We start from the raw sequence: 26,671 nt of genomic DNA on the forward strand, positions 1-26,671 counted from the left end.
GTAGGCCTGTATTTGTAGGGAAATTATTGTCCTTTTTTTCTTCATTGACTTTCTTCTATGTTTTAAATTTTGCTTTCTGAGTGGGCTGTGCTCAACTGGAAATTTATCTAGGCCAAAGGTGGAAGAAAATCATAATATGATAAAAACAGGAACAAATGAAAATCAAATGTATGAAGGATTATTATTATGTTTAGGAAAACAAGTCAAAACCTTTTTTTTAAAAACTTTTTTCCTATCTTCTACATAGTTGTTTGTTTAAATAAAACAAAACAGTACAGGTCACCAAAAGTTAGGATGCTTACAGGGAAAAAAATTGCACACTTCTTTAATTTTCTTTACTGTGTTCCTGAACCTGCAATGCTACCTGACAATGATTTGAAAAGGAAGCACAACTGTAAATTGTTTAATCTACATTATGTTACCATGCTAGCTACCCTGATGGATGATTTGTAAATGAAAAAGGCAATAATTTTTTTCTGCTTGTTTTCATTACATAATATTGACCTGTAGTTTATGGATTATTAAACTCATAAAAAAGTTGTCATGTTTTTGTTGTCTCATCACCTGAATGCAAGTATCTATTCTATGCACATATACAAAAATAACATTTTAAAATGTTATAATCTCTAGGACCATTTTTATAAATTATATTTCTGAGTGGATTGGCCTGGATAGGATAAAACTCAAGGGAAATAAGAATTATCCTTGTTGGTCTGATTGTAGGGTTTCTAGCTTTTAGGGAAAAACCCAAGATAATAGTTTTGTTTTCCTTTTATTACTGTTTTAAATATAAGCACCATTTTATGTACTCCCCATTGGTTTAAGTGCTTCATACGTGGCTCACACAAAATTAATGAATATGCACTCCTAACTATTCTTTAGTTTAGTGATATTTGCTACCCTTTCTAGTGCTTTTAAAAAAATTTATGACTCAGCATATGGTTATCCTGTTCAACAACTGACATAAAAAAATTGCTTTTCTAAGGAAACAAGACTTTTTGCCATCTCTAGGTGAGCCATACTAATTTATAATTTCAGAAATACAGTGATACCTCATCTTACAAACGCCTCATCATACAAACTTTTCGAGATACAAACCCGGGGTTTAAGATTTTTTTGTCTCTTCTTACAAACTATTTTCATCTTACAAACCCACCACCGCCGCTGGGATGCCCCGCCTCCGGACTCCCATTGCCAGTGAAGCACCCGTTTTTGTGCTGCTGGAATTTCCCTGAGGCTCCCCTTCATGGGAAACCCCACCTCCGGATTTCCGTTGCCAGCGAAGCGCATGTTTTTGCAATGCTGGGATTCCTCTGCAGCATCGCAAAAACAGAGAAGTCTGGAGGTGGGGTTTCCTATGGAGGGGAACCTCAGGGGAATCCCAGCAGCACAAAAATGGATGCTTCGGCTGGCAAAAGGGGTGAATTTGGGGCTTGCATTAATCGCTTTTCCATTGATTCCTATGGGAAACATTGTTTCGTCTTACAAACTTTTCACCTTAAGAACCTCGTCCCAGAACCAATTAAGTTTGTAAGACAAGATATCACTAATGGCATGATTTGCTGCTTTGTAGAACTCACAATCAAATCACAAAATAATGACCTAGAATAGTGTGCCTCAATGTTTCCCCTCACTACAGTAATGTTATTTTAAAAGTACTTGTTCATGGCAGTTTTCTACATTAACCAAACCAGATATTTTGATGTAACTGTCCAAAACAGAAAAACAAATGTTTTCCAATAATCACTCTACTCATTTCTTTTAAAAATCAAAATTTCTTTATTCTAGAAACTGGACCCCATTATCAGGGAAGATAGTATTTTTTCTATTTTAATAGCCAATCAGAAAATAAAAATATGTCTCTGGTCATGGCATAAACAGTTTCATCTATTCCAAACACTTCTACATCTTTTGAAGATACATAGCTTTGTCTTAAATTGTAATTTGCAAAGATTACATCTGAGGAATTTTTAAATACAAACAAAAAACATATACAAATAAGGAAGAGGTTACAAAACCAATTAAGGACCAAATGGATTCAAGGACAATATGAGCCAAACATCTGAACATGCAACTAACATTGGCAAACAATGAACATGTAAAGACACCTGTATACAGTTGCTATTAGTTGCTGGAAGTGGTGCAGAGCATAAAATACAAAACTTAAATTATATGAAATGTAATGATATGCAAACAAAACTTAGCTTTAAAAATGACTGAAAACTAATTCTATTTTTTGCCATATTCAAGCCAATTTTTACTGCATCCTCTCTGACATAACTTTTAAAAAGCTGTTCTCCAATTTGTCTTCATTAATAAAACTATTTCTAATTTGTATTGGAACATTTCACTGAATTTTGAAATTTGGAACCAATATTTGAACTAACTTTATGAAGGCTGTTGGCTCCAAAGAGCAATAACTTGTGTTTCACTACATGTGAAAGATACAGTTATATGGACAAGAGAAACTCAATTCTCAAAGTAGGATGCGGAATACAGACTGGTATTGAAAACCTTTTTGCAACTTTCAAATCCATAATGTGAAATAATGAGCTAAGCAAGCAAGTTATCCTACGTGTATAAAAATATATCTACCAACTTTTTATTTCTAGTATTTCCCTCTGAGGTGTTAGTTGGCTTTTCTACAAACGATTAGAACAAATCCATTTCAAAATAAATAATGCACTAAATATGAGCTGGCAAGAAAATATTCAGATTACTAGCTTGTAGCAAAATATCTGCTCCCCTATTTTAGCAGTGCTTTGAATATAAATAAAGAGGTAAAATGTTGGCATTTCTTGTTCAGCCCTCTACAAACAGTGCAAAAACAATACCACAGAAACCTGAAACAAACAATATAACTCCCCAAGGAACACCGCTTGGTATATTCTCCAAACAGGCTTCTTTAAAACAAGAGGCCATGCTGCAAAATTAAGGAAATTAATCAGAGTATGCTTCTACAGTGTATCTCAGTGATGGCGAACCTATGGCATGGGTGCCACAGGCGGCACATCTATCTGCTGACACGCAAGCTGTTGCCCTAGATCAGCTCCAACATGCGTGTGTGTGCCGATCAGCTGATTTTTGGCTCACACAGAAGCTATGGGAAGACATTTTTGGCTTCCAGAGAGCCCCCAGACAGGTGGGGGACAGCGTTTTTACCCTTTCCAAGCTCCAGGGAAGCCTTTGGAGCCTGGGGAGGGCAAAACACAAGCCTACTGGGCCCACCAGAAGTTGGGAAACAGGTCATTTCCTGCCTCCCGAGAGCCTCTGGGGGGCAGGGGAAGCTGTTTTCGCCCTCCTTAGGCATTGAATTATGATTGTGGGCACTCGAACATGCACGATAGCCCACGCTTTTTCAACACCCAAGAAACAAAAGGTTCACCATCACTGGTGTATCTCTTCAGGATCAATGTTTTTCAAAATTGATAACTTTAGCATATGTGGACTTCAACTCCCAGAATACTTGGAGTTAGTCTACAAAGTTGTTCAAGTTTGAAAAACATCATTTTGGACTGACATTCTACCCCCACCCCCTTAAATAAATAGCCACTACAGGTTGACCGAGTCTCCATAGTTTTGGTACCTGTGTACTTCACCACACAACTACAACTGTACTTAAATAAATAAATGCTAAGTTTCAAGCAGCAAAAAGAACAGAACATTCCAAAAAGTGTATTCACATAGCTCTATCAAAACAAAGCTTGGTATTTATGTAGACTAATCATCATTCAGTTTGAAATCCATGTAAATAGCTTGAATTTGAGACCACTGTCTTGTGGGGAATTAGGTAACTATATCTCGAATCCATATAAAAACATAAAAATAAGCTTGATTATTATGCAGTGGGTTCCCCAAATCCTTCAGTGTTATGAAAAAAATGTGTCCTTTAAAACTAATTATAAATTAACAGACTCTTTCATTCTCTCTGCCTGCCTACATATGTATATCCAAAAAAGTAAGGAGTATTTGCTTCAGCAACAACAGTAATAAAAAATTAAATGGAAAAATAAAGATTGTGACAGTTCATCAGTTTTCCATCGAAGCAGCTGCCATTGTGGATTTCATACTGTCTCGTGTTGAAGTTAGTTCACCAATCACCCATTCTAAAGCTTCACGCCCCTGTAATGGAAAAAGAAAAGATTATTTGACCGACTGGAAACAATGCTAAGCATGTAAAACTTTCCTCTGGCATAACCCAAGAATAAACCCCTAGATTATAAAAAAAAAGTTGCTGTATTATTTAGCCCTATTGAAACGATAGGTTTATTGCTGCTCCTCTTAAGAAACATCATTAATTTTAACTTGTTTAGAAAATCTTGAATTTTTAAACTAATGATACCATTTTTCTACTAAAAATGTCCTTGCCAAATAAATTATGAGATTGCATGCTAAGAATGGCAATGAATAACATTCTCAATCCAGCAAATCAAATATGAAGTTTCAAACGTTTGTAGATGACTGTTAAGGACAAATTGGATACACAAATATTTCCAGAACAAAACATATCAACGATCCAAGTCCTAATCAAGAAGTTCTGATTTTTTTCCCACAAGCCACTGGAATACTGGAATTGCTGTACTCGCCATTATCACACAATCTCAACAAAGAAAATACATTAGACTATCTTTTTGCTTTTTGTAAATGACAAAATTCCTTGACCTGATTCCTTTTTTTTCCTCTTCCGGAATTGAAATAATACTTCAAGGGCTATTCCTAGAAAATAATGCTACAGAATTCTGCAGTCCTTGAGGTTATTTCAAAATCCAGTTTGTCACACCTCAGACCTCAGGAAAATTTGCTATCTATTTCCAACATTGAGAAAATTAAAGGAAGACATTAGAAACCATGGGAGGAATACAATGGACTAAGAATCCAGAACCTTTCAACGTGTTCACAGCTCTAGAATTGCTGGGGAAAAAATTGTCTAAAAATTTTAATGATTTTTTAATTATTTTAAAACTAATACAAAACCCTATCTAATTTATAACTATTGAATATTCATTTATGGCTAGTCCTGTTTTACTAATATTTTGATCTTTGAAGTTAATACACTTGTACATCAACCTGTTTTAAGGGCATTTAGGTAGATTATAAATACGGTAGCTCAGCTAAAGTTCCAACTAGTCCTTTATTGCCACTTAGATAAATGTATAGAAAGTGAATAACTATCAACTATGTTCAATAAAATTTCAGACTTTTAAAAATATCATAAATACTTAGAATCAAATCACCTTAGAGAGCTAAACCTACACCTAAGTTTTCATCAACATGAAGTAACAGCCATGTCACAAGTACACACAGTGAATTAGCTGGCAGTAATTTCCTGGCAATAATTTGTCATTTGTGCTAAAGTTATCCAAAGCCTACCTACTCCTTTTTTGATTGTAATCAAGATCAACTACATTCTACCTGCTTATATTCCAGCTACCAAGTTTACTATAGTTCTGTAAATTAGAACTGCTTACTATGCCCCACCTACTATGATGACTGCAAAACCTACAACTCAAATCAAGAATTTTGATTTTATTAAAAAAAATAATCAGATGGTGCTTACCACTGTTTTCATCTTACTAAATTATTGTACTACTTGCATGTATTGTCCTTAAATTGCAAAAATGTGAATTCTTAATAGAAGTTTAATTACTGTATGATGTGAGGAAAAATACACCAAGTAAATATAGCAAATTCAAGGCTGAGCCTTAAGAATTATCCATACTCCAACTTTAGACTTGCAATAGTATAACTGATCCTGAATTTATGATAACTTAGCTGCCATAACTTTTCCCAAAAGAATCTAGGGTGAGTTCATTATCTAAATTCAGTACTATAGTATATCTTAATAAAAGGCTTTTTGGTAGAGATATGCTACAAACTGCATAATTATTAAAGAGCATTCAAATCAATAACCCTATATATTTTCTCAGGCAATTTCACATTTTTGCAAACTATATTCATTGTTAACATTTCCATATTAACAGCAAACATGTCAACATTTTTAATTGTAAATCAACCATCTTTAAACTACTATCTGAACATACTTCAGTATTGCTAATTACATAGTTCAGATCTACTTTTAAAATTTCTAGATAAAGATATTTTTTTAAATGATGAAAATTAATGATCAACATAGAAAAATAACATGCTGAAAGAAGACATTCACTAGTTGATTGTAAAACACAGCATGAACCGTTGCATTCTTACAGTGAAAGATTGTCAAAATATATCAGTTTTTAGAAATTGTAAACATTACTTCAAATCTCTCACCTTTGTCAACAAAATTCCAGGCTAACTAAAATTTGGGGATTTTATATTTAAATAAATTATAGGAAGTGAAATGACAATTTGATTTCAGAAAATTCCAATTATACTGATAAATAAGCAAATGTCTGAATTCCCAAGTTTATGTTGCAATGAACAGTTATTCTTTCATTTATAGCAGTTGAAGGAGGCACATAAATTTAATAAACTTAGTTATGGGTAGAGCCATCCTGGCAAAGAATTAGTTTGCAATATACTTAAAAATAGTGTATTAATTAATATACACTGTAAGCAAGCAGATTTGCCAATAGACATGCACCTTTGATATGTTTATGCATATGATGGTAATACAAAATTGACACAATGTTAATGGTTTTTAATTTAAGGGCAACTAAAAAGATATGGTGAGCATGTACCATTTTCATACTATATACACACACTCCAAAAATCACAATTTTAAAATAATTACAAATATTGCACCTTCTCTGTATATATTTCAATTACATATAAATTAGGATATTAAGCAAAGAAATTAAATGATTCTATTCCAAGATTGATAGAAACAAGGGCCTAATCTAAATTAATTTCTATAGATAACTGACAATTTTATCATAAGCTAAAATATGTACCTTTGAAAACAAGCTATTTAATTGGAGAAAAATAAAATCAATACTTTTATTATGGAAAAGCAATACTTTTATGAAAAATATTACGCAAGTAAAGCCAAAAGGTTATGTATGACTGCTCACTTTAAAAGCACAAAAACTATTAGGTATCTATAAATAATTAAGATGACAATATCTAATGCATTTATCCAAAGGAAGACAGTGATTAATTGAAGACATGGTTCACCAAGGCTACTAATTTTCAAAATAAGTAGATAGAAAAATATAATTCTGGATGAAATTTTATGCCCAGGTTTTACGTTTAAACCAGGTTAACTCACCAGCTGGAAATTTTCAACATTGCCAATAAATAATAAGTGTTTTACAGGCTTGAATATGTGATGTACAAAAAAAAAATCACACTCCATAAATAGACAAAACTGGTATTATTGATTGAATAAGACTGTGATGCAAATAAATCCATTAATTCATCACCATATATCAAACATTCTGCCATATAAACCACAGGTCACCAACCCATGGTCTGTGGACCACTGGTGGTCCACGCGAAAATTTTGGTGGTCCGTGGAGAAATCTTGGTCCCTGGGCCAGATATGTCTGAGAGTAATAAATCCAGTCCAGGAGGAAGAAAGGAAAGGAAAGAAAAGGAAAGGAAGGGGAGGGGAGGAAGGGAAGGGAAGCTATAGCTCTGGAATATGGGACTGACTTTCCCACCAACATCAGCAAGCCACCATCAAATAAGCTTCAGGTCACCGTCAATTATTTTGTAATAATTACACTACCTTTAATAATTTGTCACAATTAAACAACCTTTAAAGATTTTGTTATGATTAAATAAGCATTTATGATTTTCATATTAATAAAATGGAAGTCCTCTAATCATTATTATATAAATGTATTTAACCTTTTTTAAAAAAAATTCATATTAGTGGTCTGTGAGACTTAAAATTATGAATTGGGGTCCACGGGATTTAAAATTATGAATTTGGTGGTCTGCGGAATTCTAAATTATGACCTTGGTGGTCCCTGAAGCCCAAAAGGTTGGGGATCCCTGATATAAACCATTCTCCAGATGAAGAATCATATAGAATCACATAGGAAGAAAGGGAGGGAGGGAGGGAGGGAGGGAGGGAGGGAGGAAGGGAGGAAGGAAGGAAGGAATGTGGATATGAGGTCAAGGAAGGAGGCAACTGTTTGTGAAGGGAAGAAAATAACTATTGAGATGTCACAAAAGAGTTACATCCGTCAGACAAGTAGCCTTTTTTCCAAATAAAGTCCAATCTTCAAAATACAGTGATACCTCGTCTTACAAACGCCTCGTCATACAAACTTTTTGAGATACAAACCCGAGGTTTAAGATTTTTTTTGCCTCTTCTTACAAACTATTTTCACCTTACAAACCCACTGCCGCCGCTGGGATGGCCCACCTCCAGACTTCCGTTGCCAGCGAAGCACCCATTTTTGTGCTGCTGGGATTCCCCTGAGGCTCCCCTCCATGGGAAACCCCACCTCCGGACTTCCATTGCCAGTGAAGTGCTCATTTTTGCGATGCTGAGATTCCCCTGCTGGGATTCCCCTGCAGCATCGCAAAAACACAGAAGAACAGAGGTGGGGTTTCCTATGGAGGGGAGCCTCAGGGGAATCCCAGCAGCACAAAAACGGGCGCTTCGGCTGGCAAAAGGGGTGAATTTTGGGCTTGCACGCATTAATCGCTTTTCCATTGATTCCTATGGGAAACACTGTTTCGTCTTACAAACTTTTCACCTTAAAAACCTCATCCCGGAACCAATTAAGTTTGTAAGACAAGGTATCACTGTAACTTTAATATCACCCAATTATTTTCAGGAAGCAATCTTGTCTTTCTGTGGGGTAAGTATAGTACTTATAGTCTGACGTAGATATATCATGACATGTATGCAGTCTGCTACCTTCCCCACTTCTTCATGAGGAGGTTTTGGATAGCATCCAACTATGTTAAATTCTAGCAACGGGAATCCATATACTTAACCTGATAATCAGAGTACACTGAACATATTTGTACAGCTTTCAGCACAAGCTATATAAATGTTCTGTTAAGAGATCACCATACATAAAAATCCATGTGGTTGTTACAAGTTGATAATGACTTCTTGGCACATAATCAATTAACTAAATAAATACAGTTGGCATCATATTTCTACAGCAGGGGTGTCAAATTCGCGGCCCATAGGCCAGATGCACCACCACCCTCGGTTTAGCAAATGGGAAAAAAGTCATAAGGACGTTTGACACCCCTGTTCTACAGAAATATTCCGCAAAAGTCAACTGAATAATAATAATAATAATAATAATAATAATAATAATAATAATAATAATAATTTATTAGATTTGTATGCTGCCGCTCTCCGCAGAAACCAATATTGACTTCAAATGGTACATGTTAAGCAATCAAGGATTTGAATGTAACTCTTCATTGTACAGTTATTTCACATCTAGCTTTGCAATGCCTAGACCTGAAACATTATTCCATTATTAAGGAATTAAGGCCATCTGATTTGACAAGTACTGCTACAATAGAGCTCTTCAAACAATTCAATGTAGAAATGTCAGAAAAGAAATTTCTTTCAGCATTCTAATAATGTTCTTTTTACACAAAAAGTGACAACAAAGAAGATAAACATAACTTTAAATCGATCCTCTTAAGATTAAGATTCTTCCTATGACAAACTATTTAGATACCAAAGGAGCCATGATTCCATTATTAAGGAATTAAGGGCACTATTGCTCTATATGCAATGTGTGTATATACATATAAAAGCATGCAACTTTTTAAAGGTACATCACCACAACATGCATGTACTTGCTAGAAGCTGAAATGCTATATACCAAGATAACAAATTCTGACATTACCACTAGTTAGTACAAAATGCAGCTGTAGAAAGAGACTGCTAGCTTAGAACATTTTCAGAATGTTGAATTGTCCATTCAAGAGCATCCCACCCCTGGAGCAACACAGAAAAAATGTACAACTTGCAGCAAACAGTTATTCCATCATCAAACCTACACTATAAGAGCCTCTTGTAAAATTAAACATTTTAATTGCATAGCTATAGCAAACAAGAGTATCCCGAAAAAAGTTATATAGCATATAGCAAAGCGGGATTTTCACAGCATCTAATATAAAAATGCATCCCATCATACTAATATTGAAGAGCCAACTGAGCCAACTGTGTTGTTGCTCATTTGTTTTTAACATCAACTTGTATTGTTGCTCGTTTGTTTTTAAAATCAATTTGAGATTATGTGTCATCAATTCTTTTTAAAAAACTGCCATCTAGACACTTGGTTACAAAATTAAAGTTACCTCAGCTGAATGAGTAAAAAATACAGACAAATTGACTGTTTAGTGGTCTCAGAATTAGCACAGAAAACAGAAACTGCAGAAAATCTGCAGGCAAATGACTAGGTCAAGTAATGGATTGACAATTTTGTAAACGGGTAGGTAAATGTAAAATGGATTGTTTCTCGTATTTCCCAAAATTCTGTGAATAGCATCTCATATGGATCTTTTTTTTTAAAAAAAAAGGCTTTATAAGAGCGAGCTACTTAATTGACATTTTACCATTCATTTCTAATTAAATTCTAAAGGACATAAGTATCACACCTCACAGAACCCAAAGTTAGATTTCATAGCAAACATTGATAACATGCAATTAAGAGAAACCAAAGGTCACAGGGAAAAGGAGGACTTGCAGATTGTCAGACCTGTCTATTTGTTTGTTTGTTTGTTTGTTTGTTTGTTTGCTTGTTTGTTTATTTACAACTAGACACAAGAACAGTTTTTTTCTGAACGCCATCACTCTACTAAACAAATAATTCACTCAACACTGTCAGACTTTCTACTAAATCTGCACTTCTATTCTACTAGTTTTTCTCATCATTCCTTTCACCCATTTCCTCCCATGTTGACTGTATGACTGTAACTTGTTGCTTATATCCTAAGATTTTTATTAATATTGCTTCTTCATTGCTTATTTGACCCCTATGACAATCATTAAGTGTTGTACCACATGATTCTTGACAAATGTATATTTTATTTTATGTACGCTGAGAGCATATGCACCAAGACAAATTCCTTGTGTGTCCAATCACACTTGGCCAATAAAATTCTATTCTATTCTATTCTATTATTAGATTTGTATGCCGCCCCTCTCCATAGACTCGGAGCGGCTCACAACAATAATAAAAACAATGTACAACAAATCTAATATTTAAAAATATCTAAAAACCCCTTATTTAAAAAACAAGACATACACACAAACATACCATGCATAAACTATATAGGCCTGGGGGAGATGTCTCAATTCCCCCATGCCTGATGGCAGAGGTGGGTTTTAAGGAGTTTACGAAAGGCAAGGAGGGTGGGGGCAATCCTAATCTCTGGGGGGAGCTGGTTCCAGAGGGTCGGGGCCACCACAGAAAAGGTTCTTCCCCTGGGTCCCACCAGACGGCATTGTTTATTGTTTATTATTACAATTTTTGTAAATTACCTAAAGCCATTAAAGGAGTGAATAGCGTAAATGTGGAAATACATTTCTAAATAAAATAAATGTTAGAAAAGTATCATCCAAGTAACATTTTAGGTGTTAATTTACGTGAAAATACCACGAATTAGTCTCCATATTTATTATTTGAAATTAAACACTAGAAATTATTGAAAAAGATGCCTTGCTTATAATGCTAGCTCTCCCTTACCCACTAACACAGAATGGGAAACTTGTACCTTTCAATATATTGCAAAACCTTAATTTTCAGAAGCTTAAACCATCATGCCCAATGAAGACCAGCAATAGGTGGAGGAGACAGGTTTATATCATCAATGTCTCGAACATATGGACTGTGTGTATTACACTTTATTTTAAAGGCAGCATCAATTATTTAAAGTAACTGTTTTGCAACCTTAATATCTTTTTTCATTTATCACTAAACAAAGCAGATGTTTGCAATCTGCACTAATCTATAAGTGAGGGACAGAGAGTAAAAAGGAGGCAGGCCAATTCTTGACTTCAGCTTTCCTTAAAGCAGCAGACTATTCTCAATGGAATGAAGCCATAACAGAAAGTATGCCATGTTGTTCATACTTAACTGAATTTAGAAAGCAATCATACTGGCTATTTTGGATACACTGAATGAGAGTTGTCTAATGACACCATCTATGGAACAGCTGAATTGAGTTCCACATTGTAGTTGCCAGATTATATTTGCAAAGAAACCAGGGGAGGAGAAGAAAGAACTATTGCAGTGATGGCGAACCTTTGGCAGGCGTACCACGGGTGGCACATGGAGTCATGACGAGGCATTGCCACGTCAGCTCCAGCACTCATATGCACGCTGGTCAGCTGATTTTCAGATTTCGGCCATTTTTGTTCTCCCCAGGCTTCAAGAAAAACCTCCTGAACCCTGGGGACGGCAAAAAATGGCCCAACAGGCCTACTGGAAGTCCCGAGGCTTCAGTGAAGCCTGTGCGCATGTGCGTGGGGGCAAGTGGGGGCAGTGTGGGGGTTGGGCGCATGTACAGGAGAGGGCACTGCATTATGGGTATGGGCACTCACACGCACGCTATCGTGAGCACACACCCTTTTGGCACCCAAGCCAGAAAAGGTTCATCATCACTGAACTACTGAATGGTCTCTACAAGCTTGTAACCTTGAGAAAATCAAGACTTTGCACATTTTTTCCAGCTTATATTCCATGACATTTGGGCAATTTTAATCTAAAAAACCTTGGAAACAATTCTCCTATTCCCATATTTCCCTCAGGAAGATGCTCACATCATATCATACCATGCGGTGCTAACTGCTGCCTTAAACAGTTGCTAATGCATAATATGAACCAAAGACATGAATAAATAAACACCTTTCTTTCGCCTCTCTTCTGCTTTCGAGGCTAAAAATGGCAAGAAGGTGATTGGCGTGCTTCCTCTGTAATCCTATGTGTCTTTAGAAACCCACTGAGGAAGCTAATTAGCAATAAGAAATACTATATTTTGATCTATGTTCAGAAGGCTAGCTGCCACATTTCCAATTCAAGTTCAAAAAGAATATCTGATTATATCTCAACCACACACATTATACTCCTCTAGCTGTAAATATCCATTTTAACCAGCACATACACACAGAGAAATATATATGAAAAGGAACATAAGAACATAAGAAGAGCCATGCTGAAACCTAGGAAACCTAGCACATTGTTCCCAATCATCAATACATATGCAATACCACCTGCAATTTTAATCATAACCTCTAAATAGTAAGAATGTTGTCTAAAATACCACTGGTTTTCCTTTTCTTAATCTTGCTTTTTAAAAATTTGATTGAATATTTAATGCGATGTTTCCCTACCATTCACCAATTTTGTGATTTTCAGATGGGTTGGATTTAAATTCCAATAGGGGCCTCAGACATTTCTTTGGCCTATCCTCAAGCCTCTTATCTCATTCTTAATGTTTAAAAATCAAATTAGAAGGAAGTTACTACATTGCAGCTTCATAATTGTTATTTGCTGGAGAGACGGAGTAACGACACGGACACAAGAGCTGGATTTAAATTGGGTCATTTTTATTAACATAAATTTGCATAATTTATTCAATACTTTGCATAAATTAGCATAAACAACTATGACCCGGAAATGGACCTGCAGGGTCAAACAACTACTTCCGGGGCGGAAATGACGTTATGCCAAAAAACATTCCTGGGCAACTCATGGGCGTATCTCGATGCAAGTCCAGGTGAGGGCCAGGCCGTCACCTGCGACCCTGCCATGCTGTGCATGAGGGGGGTCCCACCGGCTAACCGGAATCCGGGAATTAAAGGTGCAGGACCCAAAGACAAGTTCCCCCCAGCTGCTCAGGCAGAAACTCCCTCCATGAGCTTGCGGAGAACCTGTCAATCATCCCCAAAGATGCCCAAGGGAGAACGCGCGGTTGCTAAACCACCCCAGTTTTCCGCCCCTAACCTGCCTACCCAAATGACCAAAGGTAAGCCAATTAACCTAATTAATGCAAGCACCCCCTAACCGCACATCCATCACCTCAGTGTGGAATGGGCGAAAAAACAGCTCTGCTAAGAGGCAGAACTGCAAAAAATTCCCATTCGGCCCCCTAAGGGCGACCCCTAAGCACACTGCGAAATAGTGGAGGGCGGGCGGGTGTCTGCTCAGCTCTGCAGTCCGGGCGAAAAGGGAGAGCCCCGGGCCTGCTCGCCCTTATATAGGGCAAGCAGGCCCCGCCCGGACCAATCAGGAGCCTGGCCAATCAGGCCCTGATCTCCCGAGCGAAGTCTCGCATCGCGAGACTTCACCCGGTATCCAAGATGGCGGCCGCCATGAGGGACCGTGTCTCCCGGTCCCTCCAGCAAAGCTTGCCTGCCGGGTAAGTCCGGCGCTGCCCTTTTAAGAATCCCCTGAATTCCATGACTTCCTTTTAAAAATAAAATGGTGTTTAGCTGTAGGTAAAAGCTTCTGTGATAAATATGCTCTGCAATTATTTTATTTTATTTCACTTCTATGCCACCCAATCCCAAAGAACTCAATCCCAAATTACCCAAAGGACTCAATCCCAAATTTTAAAAGACTGAATATTTTAGGCTGCCAGAAGCACAAATGGTTTGTGAATGGGCAATCCATCACGCATCATGTTACCATTTTTTTTCAAAATGTTGAATAAAGTACTTTTGTTCAATTTAACTCATCACTCCCAGACAATTTATACATTGGATTATAATCCAAAATGTCTAGATGGCATCATGCTGGAAAAAACTATTATAAATAGTCTTGCATTTTGATTACTCCTTTATTTCTGTTAAAAGGTTTTTAATTAAGGTAATCTTGGATTCCATCTATCCTAAAACCCAATGGATTGACAATGTGTACTAATTAAGTCTTTAAAAAGGAATCATTATAGAATCAGTAACACAATAAATGTTGTATATGCCTACCTTTCTAGCATTGGACGATATTGTGTTGGCCATTAAAGTTTCCAAATAACTACTAAGACTAACACCTTTTACTGTTATAATTGCTTCTTGAGTTAGAAGAGTCCTAGGGAAGAGGAAAAAAATCAAAAAGTTAGACCACAACGGATTCTTAATTTTCATGCTTTGTTTAAGCAAGAACATCTAAACTTACTTTTCAGGATTTTCAGGGTGAGGTGTATAAACTAATCGTTCATCCACTGATACAAGGTTTGTAAGCGTTATCTTTGAAAAATAAAGACAGAAATTAGTTAATCCATCATTTCTGACTTACTCTTTCATATTAAAAGAAAAAAATCTGAAAATTAGATTCTGCAATTCCTTAAATAAAAGGACCATTCTAAAAATGGTGAAATCTCAAATCCGTTGTTGGGGGCTGTAGCCTGAAGAGATTCAAGGCTCACAGTTTAAATATCAATATTTAACTAGAATAATTGATTGTGATTGTTTTAGAATGTTCACCCTACTCTCAAATCTGCAATCCCTAGCATTATTTTTCCTAAATCTTATATTTCAGAGATACTGAATATTATCTAGCGGTTCTGTCCTCATTTACTACTTTGGTCTTACAACTATATTTTTAAAAGAATCTTCATTGTATTAACGACACCCAGAGATAACATTCAACAAGCAAAAAAGCAATAGATTTCATAACTTACATTTGTGGAGCTCAATACCATTTTCTTTTCCACTGGATCAACTACTGAATGCTCTTTAATGTATGTAACAGTTCTATTTGTTCCCAGAATCTTGAAAAAAAGAAGAAGAAACAAATTAAAATTAATCCAAAATTACATGAGCAGAAATTATGCAATAAATATAAATCTTTAAAAGTATGGTTCCTCACAGTGTCTCACAGACACTAATTCTTTCTCTGAACAAAACGATATTAAATATCATTATAATCATGCAAGGTCAAAAGCAACAATTGTATTATGAAGCCAAGAAGGTAAGTTAATTAGTAAAAAACATTCTATTTGTTTTGTTTTTGTTTATCTCTGGCTTTTGTAACTTACAGCTTTTACAATATTTGGTAGACCCCATTCTGTACTAAGTAATCGATGACTATGTAATCTTCCTTGATTATCAAGGTTTCGGTCCAGGACATCAACTCCTACCACTGATGGGTTCATAGGATTGGGATATTTTCTCATTGCAGCTTTTATTACAGTGTCCCATGGATGCCTGAGAAAAATAAAAAACAACAGAATTAATCAATATACATCTTTATTAAGAAGGTTCAATGCAAGTAGCAATTATTTTAATTTGTGTTAAAGAATGCCCCCCCCCAAAGGAATCAGTATTTCCTAAATCTCCTTATTTTTTAATTCTTCTCCCAACTTTTCCCATCCATATTATGTAAGTTAGGAGAAAGTAAATGTATGCATTTTTTTTTTTAAAAAACCTTCCACATCTGCACTCCAAAGGACATAAGTGTAGCTCAACATAAAATTAATGTACAGTGGTACCTCTACTTACGAACTTAATTTGTTCCGTGACCAGGTTCTTAAGTAGAAAAGTTCGTAAGAAGAAGCAATTTTTCCCGTAGCAATCAATGTAAAAGCAAATAATGCTTGCGATTGGGGAAAGCACAGGGAGGGTGGAGGCCCTGTTTCCTCCCAAGAGATTCCTAGAGAGGCCCCACAGAGATTTCCCCCCGCCTTTTCCGGCCCTGTTTCCTCCCAAGAGATTCCTAAAGAGGCCCCATGGAGGTTTCTCCCTGCCTTTTCCGGTTACCATTTCAGAGTCTCGGGTTTGTAAGTGGGAAATGGTTCATGAGAAGAGGCACAAAAATCTTGAACACCCGGTTCTTATCTAGAAAAGTTCGTAAGTAGAGGCGTTGTTAGGTAGAGGTACCACGGTACAATAAAATGAAGTGCTAATTTTATAAAGAAGTTCCTGTTACTTGTTCCAGCGTCTGTCAACCTAGCAGTTTGAAAGCATGTAAGAAATGCAAGTAGAAAAATAGGAAACACTTTGTGGGAAGGTAACAACATTCCATGCAGCGCTCCATCATATTAACAGCGCTCATGTCGGCCACATGATCACGGAGACATCTTTGGACAGCGCAGGCTCTTTGGCCTAAAAATGGAGATGAGCACCGCCCCTAGACCCGGAAACAACTAGCACGCATGTACGGGGGAAACTTTATCTTTATGTACTTTTAATGTTGATTCTACTTTATATTCTTCAATTGGAAGAATTGAATCAGAATTTGTTTTAGTATGAGCAGCATTACAAGAACACCATACTATTACAATACCAATGCAAATATTCATTTTAAAAACTAACAAGACAAATTTTCTCTGTAGAAAGTTCCTATCTAGGAGTGACCTACTGTATTCAGAGGAAAATCTTTCAGATTATAAATTCAATCCTGTAAGATTTTAAGATTTTCTTAAAACAGAGCTCCGGCAATCACCAGTGCCAACTATGTATTTAGAAATGGTTGCAATTACAGTTAGGAGTTTTTAAAGTAGTTTTTAGTCTTGTGTCACATCCACTTCACCACCTGACGTGGAAATATTCTGTCATTTCTATTAGTTTGTCTGTTTTACCATATTTCTGGTAGTTTTTTAATTCCTAGAAAGCTTTCATCTGTCTATTTATATTTTCCATTTATGCTGAATTCTGATAGCTCCAGAAAACTGCCTGTGCAAATGAAATACCTGACAAAGGCATCATGATACCATGTATGCCTATTCAAGAAACTACTGATAGGTCAGTTTGAAAACTATTGCTGCTAAGTCTGGAAGTATCTAATGATAAACCAAACTACAACTCACAACCTTTGTTCCCTACTTGCCTCGGGCTGCTGAATATATGTCAGCACATAACATGTGTCTATTCTGAACATGTCAGCTGGACTTTGATTTTAGAAGCACCTCTAGACCACTTGAATTGAAAGAACAGAACATTCTTCTATAGAATCACTTGTTTCACACCTCTCTTTTAAGCGGCTCTGTTGCAGTTCCCATATGCTAAAATATACATAGCTAAAATATACATAGTTCCAGCTTCCGTTAGATTCTCTTGATAATTAACACTTGCCTAGAGGTTTAATTCATTTATTCTTTTGCTTAACAGCTCTCCCATAATTTAAAATTGAACTGTGCAATAGAATTTGAAGTGAAGGCAATGTCCTTGAAGTAACAGGTAACAGAAACCAGAACAACTGACTTGTCTCAGAATATTAACAGAATGAGGTGAGAGGAGGAAGCATGCAGATATATTAAAGTACATTGTTTTTAAAATGTGCTGACTGAATAATACAGCAAGAGGAAATCTTAATTGTGTGAAGGAATACTGGACCACTAGAACAAGGTTACTCGCCATCATATTAAAAGGCATTCTTATGCAAAGGTTTCACTATAATTTATATTTTTTCTTAATCTTTCTTAGGAGTAACAAACCATATGTCTAACATCTATCTATAACCATGCTTAATTCTGCAGTTCCTCGGTGAGAAGGTCTGTGATTTCTATAATCAGGGCCTGCCAATAAAATTTACTTTGTTGGCTCTATTTTCAATCATTTTGGTTCTTAATTGAGGAGCAATAATATTTCTTCCAACACAGGGGAAAAGCCAGGGTAGTCTAGTAGTTAGGAACGAGGAGACCGTCAATTCTAAAATTGTCTTAGACAGGGGACCCCAAACCTGGCAACTGTAAGACTTGTGGTCTTCAACTCCCAGATATTTGAAGACCTCTGGTCTTAAGACATGAAAAACTGGCTGGAGGACTTTGGGTCAGTCATTCTCTCAGTCCAACCACTTCCTTTCACAGCATTGTTGTTGTGGGAAAAATAGGAAGAGGGAGGAGGAGTATTAAGTATGTTTGCCCCTAATGTTCCCTCTAATTTTTTTCCGGTGTGGGCGGAAAAGTATAATGTGTGAGCGGCAGTCCCTTTGGGTCTGGGCGGCATAGAAGTATAAATAGGTAGGTAGGTAGGTAGGTAGGTAGGTAGATAGATAGATAGAAAAAATTCCCTTCTTTTTTATTAAAAGAAATTAATAATAAAACCCTCTCTCGCAGCCCCCTGGCTGGGAGCACGGATGAGGAGAAGCCGCAGCCCCTAAAGCGACTGCCGTGGGAGAAAGCCGGAGAGGTGGCGGATCAGGCGGGCGGGGGGCAGCGCCGTGAGGCCAGGGGCATGATGGGGCCGAAGGCACCGTGGGGACGCAGGGGCGGCCGCGGCTCCCTTTCCTTCCACCCATGTCTACTGCCGGCGCCTCCCTGCCCCCCCTACGTGGGCTGGCAGGGGGATGGGGAATGCGCGCCCATGGAAAAGGGTGCGCAGGGGGTATTTTGGGGCGCATGTGTGCGCACGCGCACAGCTTACAGTAAACAGTGTTTGCCACCTTGAGTTATTTATAAAGAATAATACAAGCAGGATAAAAATAAAATAAAGTGCTCAAAATGCTCTCTTTTCTGATGCGCACTGGCAATTTCAAATTAATGAAACATATCTTTTAGCATGAGTCTTACACAGGATAAATAATTCCAACAAGAATTTCGCCAATTCATATCAGTAATACAATCTTATTCAGTGTACCAGAACATTCCATTCTTTCTTTCCAAATCTGAACAGCTGACAGTAATTTTTCTTTTGGCAAGAATGCATACTGGTCCTTATTGGTTAACAGCCACTTATTCAGCAACTATTTAAAGTTAGGACAGGGTTGACAAATGATACTTGCAACCAGTATTCCTATTTGTGACCATCTCAATACTCCTGCAATTACATGACTACAATTCAAGTGCTTGGTAACTGGCTTACACTTATAGCATCCTGTGATCGCCATTTGTGACCTTCTTTGCTAGCTTTTTATTAGAAAGTCAACGGGGAAACCAGTATGGAAGGTTGCAAGTTACTAAGGTAAATCATTCTCATTGTTCTTTCAATCAAAGAAATCCCAAACTATGGGCCCGGGCAGGTAGGCAGCCAACTATCTGGTTGCAAACATGTACAAGATAACAGGTATATATATATAAACATGGACATGGACACCAGAAATGGCTACAAATAAATGGGGATAGTAGGACAGGGATGGTAGGCACGCTGTTGCACTTATACATGCCCCTTACAGACCCCTTAGGAATGGGGTGAGGTCCACAGTAGACAGTTTTAAAGTTATAGAGGCTTGAGGATGTAACAATAGATTCAGGTAATGCATGCCAGGCATTGACCACTCTGTTGCTGAAGTTGTATTAGTTTGAAGCGGTTTACCTTGAGTTTGTATCTATTGTTTGCTTGTGTATTACTGCAATTGAAGGTGAAGTAGTCATTGACAGATACAATGTTGTAGCAGACAATTTTGTGTACTACACTTAGGTCAGACCATAAGCGGCGTAGTTCTAGGTTGTCCAAGCCCAAAATTTCAAGCCTGGTGGTATAAGGTATTTTACTGCGAGCAGAAGAGTGGAGTACTCTTCCTGTGAAATAACTTTGGACTTGCTCAATTGCATTAATATCTGATATACAGTGTGGATTCCATGCAGACGAGCAGTATTCGAGAATTGGTCTAGAAAAGGTTTTGTATGCCCTAGTTTGCAGCATGTTACCGGAGAAGAAGCTTCACAAGATTAGGTTAACAACTCTTAATGCCTTGTTGGCAATGCTGTTACAGTATTGGGTGTTCTGATTTTTGTTGGACAATGTGTAGGATAGAGCATTTGTTGATTGAGATTTGGAGTTGCCAACTGTTCAACCATTCTGGCACATAGTCAAGGTTGCTTTGTAGGGCAGCAGCATTGTCGATGGTGTTAAATAATTTTATGTCATCAGCAAAGAGGACGCAGCTGCTTATAATATCATCACAAAGGTCATTTAGTACAGTAGAAAGTGTGTGGGTCCTAAAACGCTGCCTTGGAGGACACTGCTGTTAACTGGTGCAGGGTTTGATGGGGTGCTCCGGTCCATGCTGGGCTCACACCACAACAAAGTACCCACACATACCCACACATATTTCTGCATCCCATGTTCTCAAACACCTGCTGCCCTGCTTGTAAAGCCACCGAACAAGCATTGCAACTTCCTATCAGCTTCCCCATTGTCTTTATTTTCTGGAAGCTGGTAAGAAGTCACAAGTCCCAATCATATGAGGTGCTCATTTAACCACCATGATCTTTGCTTAAGAACAGCAACTAGAACTGCCGAGATTGTTGAAATTAAGAAATCTGATCATGTGACATCAGTCATAATTTCATTGTTTAGTGATAGAAATTCTAGTCCGAATTATTGTTTTTAAGTGAGCTCTACTTATATAGTTTATCTTCTGGCACTTCTATACAGATTGAGGCTTTTGCTGAAAATGAAATGTTTGATACTAAATGTCAGACAAATAATAATGTGATTTTTAACAACTCAAGATAAGTATAATATACGTTATATTACATCACTCAAATTTGCTATCCCAAGTTTCGGGATTTAACCTTAGATAAATTTTGGCAAGATGACAGCTATTCTGGGGTGTTGGCTCACTGAGATATATCATACCAATCATGCAGTTCTTTGTCTAGTTAAGCAATGTTATGCAAATCTTAGAAAAAGGGTAACACATAAACAAAAGATTTAAAAGACAAAAACAAAAAGGCCAGGAAGACACACCTTCAATACATGTCCAAGTTTCGGTTTTTTATCTTTTCTATATGTTATTCTTTAAATCACTCATGGATCTCTTTTTGAAGAGGTAATTCATCAACTCCATGCAACTCTAATGTACTTTGTCTTCCCCTTCACATACTTGTTTTGCAATTTGATCCTCATTCTTTTTCTATGACCAAGCCATCTCAACATTCTTCTTTTAAAGTACTTGCTCGTGTTTGTACTCAATGTTCATTCAACAAAATGCATTCTTATTTCAATAAATTTATAAGCTATCCCCTTCCTCTTAACTTTGCCTTTTTTTGCTTTATTAGAGTTTAAAATAGCCAATTTCTACTAAAGTCATTATCTTTATATTTCTTTTGATATACCCAACACTCATTTGTATACAATAAATTAGGCAAAAACACATTCAGACAGACAGCCATGTTAAATTACTGAGATAAATATTCTTTTTTTAAAACCACTGCTCACATGCTACCTGCTACCTCTGCACCACAAATTGCCATTTGCCATACATTTGTCTTAAAAATGTATCCACCTGTTCTTTCCATTTCTAGTGGAAGGAGCATTGATATATATTAAATATAAGTAGCACTGTCTTGAATTTTCATTCTAAAAAATCATGCTCTCTACCAAGGAATTATTTCACATATTAATGAAAAAGTCCTCTTCTAGCAGAATATTATGGATATACAGTAATTCAAAGAGGGTCCTATAAATTTTGGTAGGAAACGGCAACCACAGGTTTGTATTCTCATCAAATTATATCTATTGCAAAATCAAAATGCAGATTTAAAATTGTTGAAATGTCAGTAACGAGATTACAAGATTTTCACCATTCCAATATGTGCAATCTTAAACTTATGCAATCTAACTAGGCATTGTGCAGAAACGTGATAAAGGGTAAGTTCACTATCAGATGTCCTTAAACATTCAGGGGGGAACAAACGTCACAAGGAGAGTGGCATACTTAACTCATGCTACCAAAAAAAATTAAATACTTCAGAACCACTTTGCCATTTATTAAAGTACCCTCATAGAAACATAGAAACATAGAAGTCTGACGGCAGAAAAGACCTCATGGTCCATCTAGTCTGCCCTTATACTATTTTCTGTATTTTATCTTAGGATGGATATATGTTTATCCCAGACATGTTTACATTCAGTTACTGTGGATTTATCTACCACGTCTGCTGGAAGTTTGTTCCAAGGATCTACTACTCTTTCCGTAAAATAATATTTTCTCATGTTGCTTTTGATCTTTCCCCCAACTAACTTCAGATTGTGTCCCCTTGTTCTTGTGTTCACTTTCCTATTAAAAACACTTCCCTCCTGGACCTTTTTTAACCCTTTAATATATTTAAATGTTTCGATCATGTCCCCACTTTTCCTTCTGTCCTCCAGACTATACAGATTGAGTTCATTAAGTCTTTCCTGATACGTTTTATGCTTAAGACCTTCCACCATTCTTGTAGCCCGTCTTTGGACCCGTTCAATTTTGTCAATATCTTTTTGTAGGTGAGGTCTCCAGAACTGAACACAGTATTCCAAATGTGGCCTCACCAGCATTCTATATAGCGGGATCATAATCTCCCTCTTCCTGCTTGTTACACCTCTAGCTATGCAGCCAAGCATCTTACTTGCTTTCCCTACCGCCTGACTGCACTGTTCACCCATTTTGAGACTGTCAGAAATCACTACCCCTCTTTTTCTTTAGCCTTTCATGGAGTCTAAAAAAAGGTGTGAATGTTTTTAAGACATCAATTCATTACCTTCAATGTGATGCTTAAAGTTGCAGCACTTTTTAGAATCACTCAGAAGCTGAAAATTAGAATAGCTGAAATATACTATGTTGGCCTTATTCATATTCATTAATCAGACACCCACACACAGACAGACTATCAGCTGGAAGAACTATATGAGGTTCTGGGGAAAAATCACTGAATACGGAAGACCTATGGTTTATCATGAAACTTCATATAATCATTTTATAATAGCATAGCTATTTACTAGCATATTATGCTACTTAAAAATAGCAAATACTTTTAGGTATCTGCTATTCATGACAAGACAATCACTGAAGCTTTTAAATGTAAACCAAATGTATCACATGACTTTGAGAAAACCGTAATTCTAATTTCCATGCAAGAAACAAAATTTTGCTAGAGAGAAAACATAACTTTTGTTCATGCAAAACAAAAATTATCCCACAGATGATTACAAAGGCAACTTTTACAGTGTCCTATTTTCTCTACTTAGAAAATTCCAAAATGATTGGATCATGAATTTATTTCCTCCTTATCAGATATTTGAAGACACAACACAACACTATATCTTACTTTTAGCCACCTTTCCTTGACATGCTAAAAAATTGTTTTATATAAATTGATCTCAGAGAGGTCAAACTACTAAAAAAGATGACAAATAAACAGCTTGATTAAGTGACACTAATCCTAAATCTTCCTTTCTGGCCCCCACTGTTTTGACATTTTTGAAAAATCCCAGTCCAAATTCTGGATCTTTCATGACCAAAGCAGACTCAAAAAAGCCAAAACAGTGGAGGCCAGAGAGGAAGATTTAGGATTAAATCTTAATCAAACTGCTTATAAAAATTGCACGCTGATCAGAAGACTATTTCTAAAAAACCTCAGAGCAGGTAAGGTTTTTTAAGATCATCCACAAAGGGCTACCCAACCGGGATCACACACGTTTCTAGAGGAAGAAAACACCAATTTGATGACCTTCCAGCATCCAAGCAGAAGTGTCCTCTTACCAGTTTCCATTAGAGGGCAAATCAAGAACTACTGTAACCCTGCAATAAGGACAGGAAGGAAACAGGAGGCGGAGGGGCAATCTTAAGGCTTATGCAATCTAACCAGACACTGTACAGAAACGTGATAACGGGTAAGTTTATCCCTTACTATAAATACTAAATTAATTACTATAGTTACTATAGTAGATTTGTACTACTATAGTTACTATAAATACTGAATTAATGCCTTAAAGAAATCAAAATTACTGAATTAATGCCTTACAAATCTAATTAATAATAATAATAATAATAATAATAATAATTATTATTATTATTATTATTATTATTATTATTATTATTATTATTATTATTATTATTATTATTATTGAAATTAAAATGAGTGTACCTCTATCTACACCCACCCACCAATACCGGGCAAGTTTTAAAGCTCATCCCACATTTCACCTAAGACTGAAGTTTTCTTCGACATCACGACTGTGAGGTCGACAAACAAAGCTACCCAATAGGTTGGGAGTTACGGGCTGCGTTCACACTGGAAGGGACCCTAGAGGTCATCTAGTCCAGCGCCCTGCTCAAGCGGGAGATCCTCTACCATTTCAGAGACTTTCCAGTCTCTTGTTTAATAAACCTCCAGTCCAAACGAGGCTGCCTCTTTGTACCTTTAAGAGAACGTTCCGGGGATCCAGGCGGGATGGTTTGTTAAATCCTGGGTTATTATGGATTAGCCCATGAGAAATAAACCATGATTTCATTAACGCCAGCAGAGTGGATCCCATCTTCAACCTTTCCCGTTAAAAGGGAATTTAAAGGGACGGCAAGATAGCAAGCTTAGGAAAAGCTGGCGATCTTTCGCAGAGCAGGCTAGGGAAGGGGACCCGTGTTGGATGCCCAGCTACGTCCCCGCCGAACCCGAGCGCCCCTGCCGCCCTCCCTTACCCGAATTCGTGTTCCGAGCTCCAGATCTTCATCCTGCAAAGAAGTGGCGGCGGCGGCGGAAGGCACCAGCTTCAAGGCTCAGAAGGAAAAGGCGGAGTTTCCCCGGATAGGAATGTGACCGGTGACGTCAGCATCTGCGTCACCAAGGCAAGGGCCGAGACCATCTCTTGACTCAACCACGCTCGGCTCCGGCAGGCGAGAAAAGGCGGGCCGCCCTTGAAGCCGGAGAACGCCGAGTTCACCTTGTCCAGGGGTAGGCAAAGTTGACTCTTCTATGACTTGTGGACTTCAACTCCCAGAATTCTTAAGCCAATCATGCTAGCTCAGGAATTCTGGGAGTTGAAGTCCACAAGTCATAGAAGAGCCCACTTTGCCTACCCGACCTTGTCGGTCGTTACTACGCGGCTAGGCCCCGCCCCGCCTCTGTGAGCGGCCGGCTCCCCGCCCCCCCTTCTCCTCTTTTCCTAAAGCTTTTCGTTGCTTGAAGTGACTGCGCGTGTTAAGTTTTATTAAAAGGTAACCTCGGTCGAGTCGAGTGTCTGCCGAAAGCAAAATAATAATAAATCTCGAGTTTGCTGGATTTTTATTTTGAGGAAAGAGGCAATCCGGTACTCGCTTTATCGGGACAATTGCTAACGAAATCATAGGCAACTTTCGAGGTCTGGACTTCAATTCCCAGAATTCATCAGCCAGCCATGCTGGCTGGGGAATTCTGGAAGTTGAAGTCCAGATGTCTTGAAGATAGCGAACGTTGAGAAACACTGCGGTAGAACGTATTTCCCGAATGGGCAGCACTTACTTTACAGAACATTTGCATTTAATATATGGCCTGGCTAAATGCCACCAAATTTAATAATTCATCGTATTGGATCATTCATTTTAATTAAAACAGAAAAAGAAACTTAAGTATATCAGATGAGCAAGTTCACTTAATAGGTATTTGGGACAAAGTTGACAGCGAGCATTGTGCAATTTCAGCTCAGTTACCTTACTGCTACTATATGTAGTGCAACCCCAGACGTCTGTGGCAGTTCAGCCAACTGAGTTAGTATTTAATATTAGGATTTTTTTTGCAAATGTTTAGTACAAATCTACTTCCTTATAATTTAAACTCCTTTATTCCGCAGATTACATATCTTTAGTGAAACATACTTTTAAGTCCTTTTCCTAGAAGAAAGGTAGAGCAGTCATGTAGTGATGTAATAGTGTGAACAAATACCAAGATAAAACTTTGCTGCTGGTCAGAATGTCCTAGAACTCAAAGTATCACATATATTCCAGGTCAAGCTGGTTCAGCATGGGCAGCAGTCACACCTACCATGCCATTATATATAAATATATATTTTTCTGGAGGAAGGTTAGACCCATAGTTCCCTCTAAGCTGAGCAGTGAGCAATCGCTCACTTAAAAATCATCATCAACTCAGAGTTTTCCAAACCTGCCCAGAAGCCGAGAGG

The 26,671-nt window shown here is 37.3% G+C and overlaps 1 protein-coding gene across 1 annotated transcript; it reads right to left on the reverse strand.

The window, feature by feature from the left end:
- Positions 1-1,755: 1,755 nt before the first annotated feature.
- On the reverse strand, positions 1,756-25,511 carry PRELID3A (PRELI domain containing 3A). Its single transcript, XM_070747505.1, has 6 exons — positions 25,215-25,511; positions 15,913-16,081; positions 15,556-15,645; positions 15,051-15,121; positions 14,861-14,963; positions 1,756-4,122 (listed from the first exon to the last, which is right to left on the reverse strand). The coding sequence occupies exons 1-6, from the start codon at positions 25,244-25,246 to the stop codon at positions 4,030-4,032; spliced, it is 558 nt and encodes a 185-aa protein (XP_070603606.1). The 5' UTR covers positions 25,247-25,511; the 3' UTR covers positions 1,756-4,029.
- Between the last annotated feature and the right edge of the window lie 1,160 nt (positions 25,512-26,671).

Source organism: Erythrolamprus reginae, chromosome 3 (assembly GCF_031021105.1).
Source record: "Erythrolamprus reginae isolate rEryReg1 chromosome 3, rEryReg1.hap1, whole genome shotgun sequence".
Classification (NCBI taxonomy): Eukaryota; Metazoa; Chordata; class Lepidosauria; order Squamata; family Dipsadidae; genus Erythrolamprus; species Erythrolamprus reginae.

What these genes read in the sequence shown, in the direction of transcription:
- PRELID3A (XM_070747505.1), bottom strand. Translation starts at nt 25,246, where the DNA reads ATGAAGATCTGGAGCTCGGAACACGAATTCGG. An exon ending in TGGTATTGAGCTCCACAAAT is followed by an intron (nt 15,122 to 15,555) that starts GTAAGTTATGAA and finishes TATTTTTCAAAG; the next exon opens with ATAACGCTTACAAACCTTGT. An exon ending in CACCCTGAAAATCCTGAAAA is followed by an intron (nt 14,964 to 15,050) that starts GTAAGTTTAGAT and finishes CCTCTTCCCTAG; the next exon opens with GACTCTTCTAACTCAAGAAG.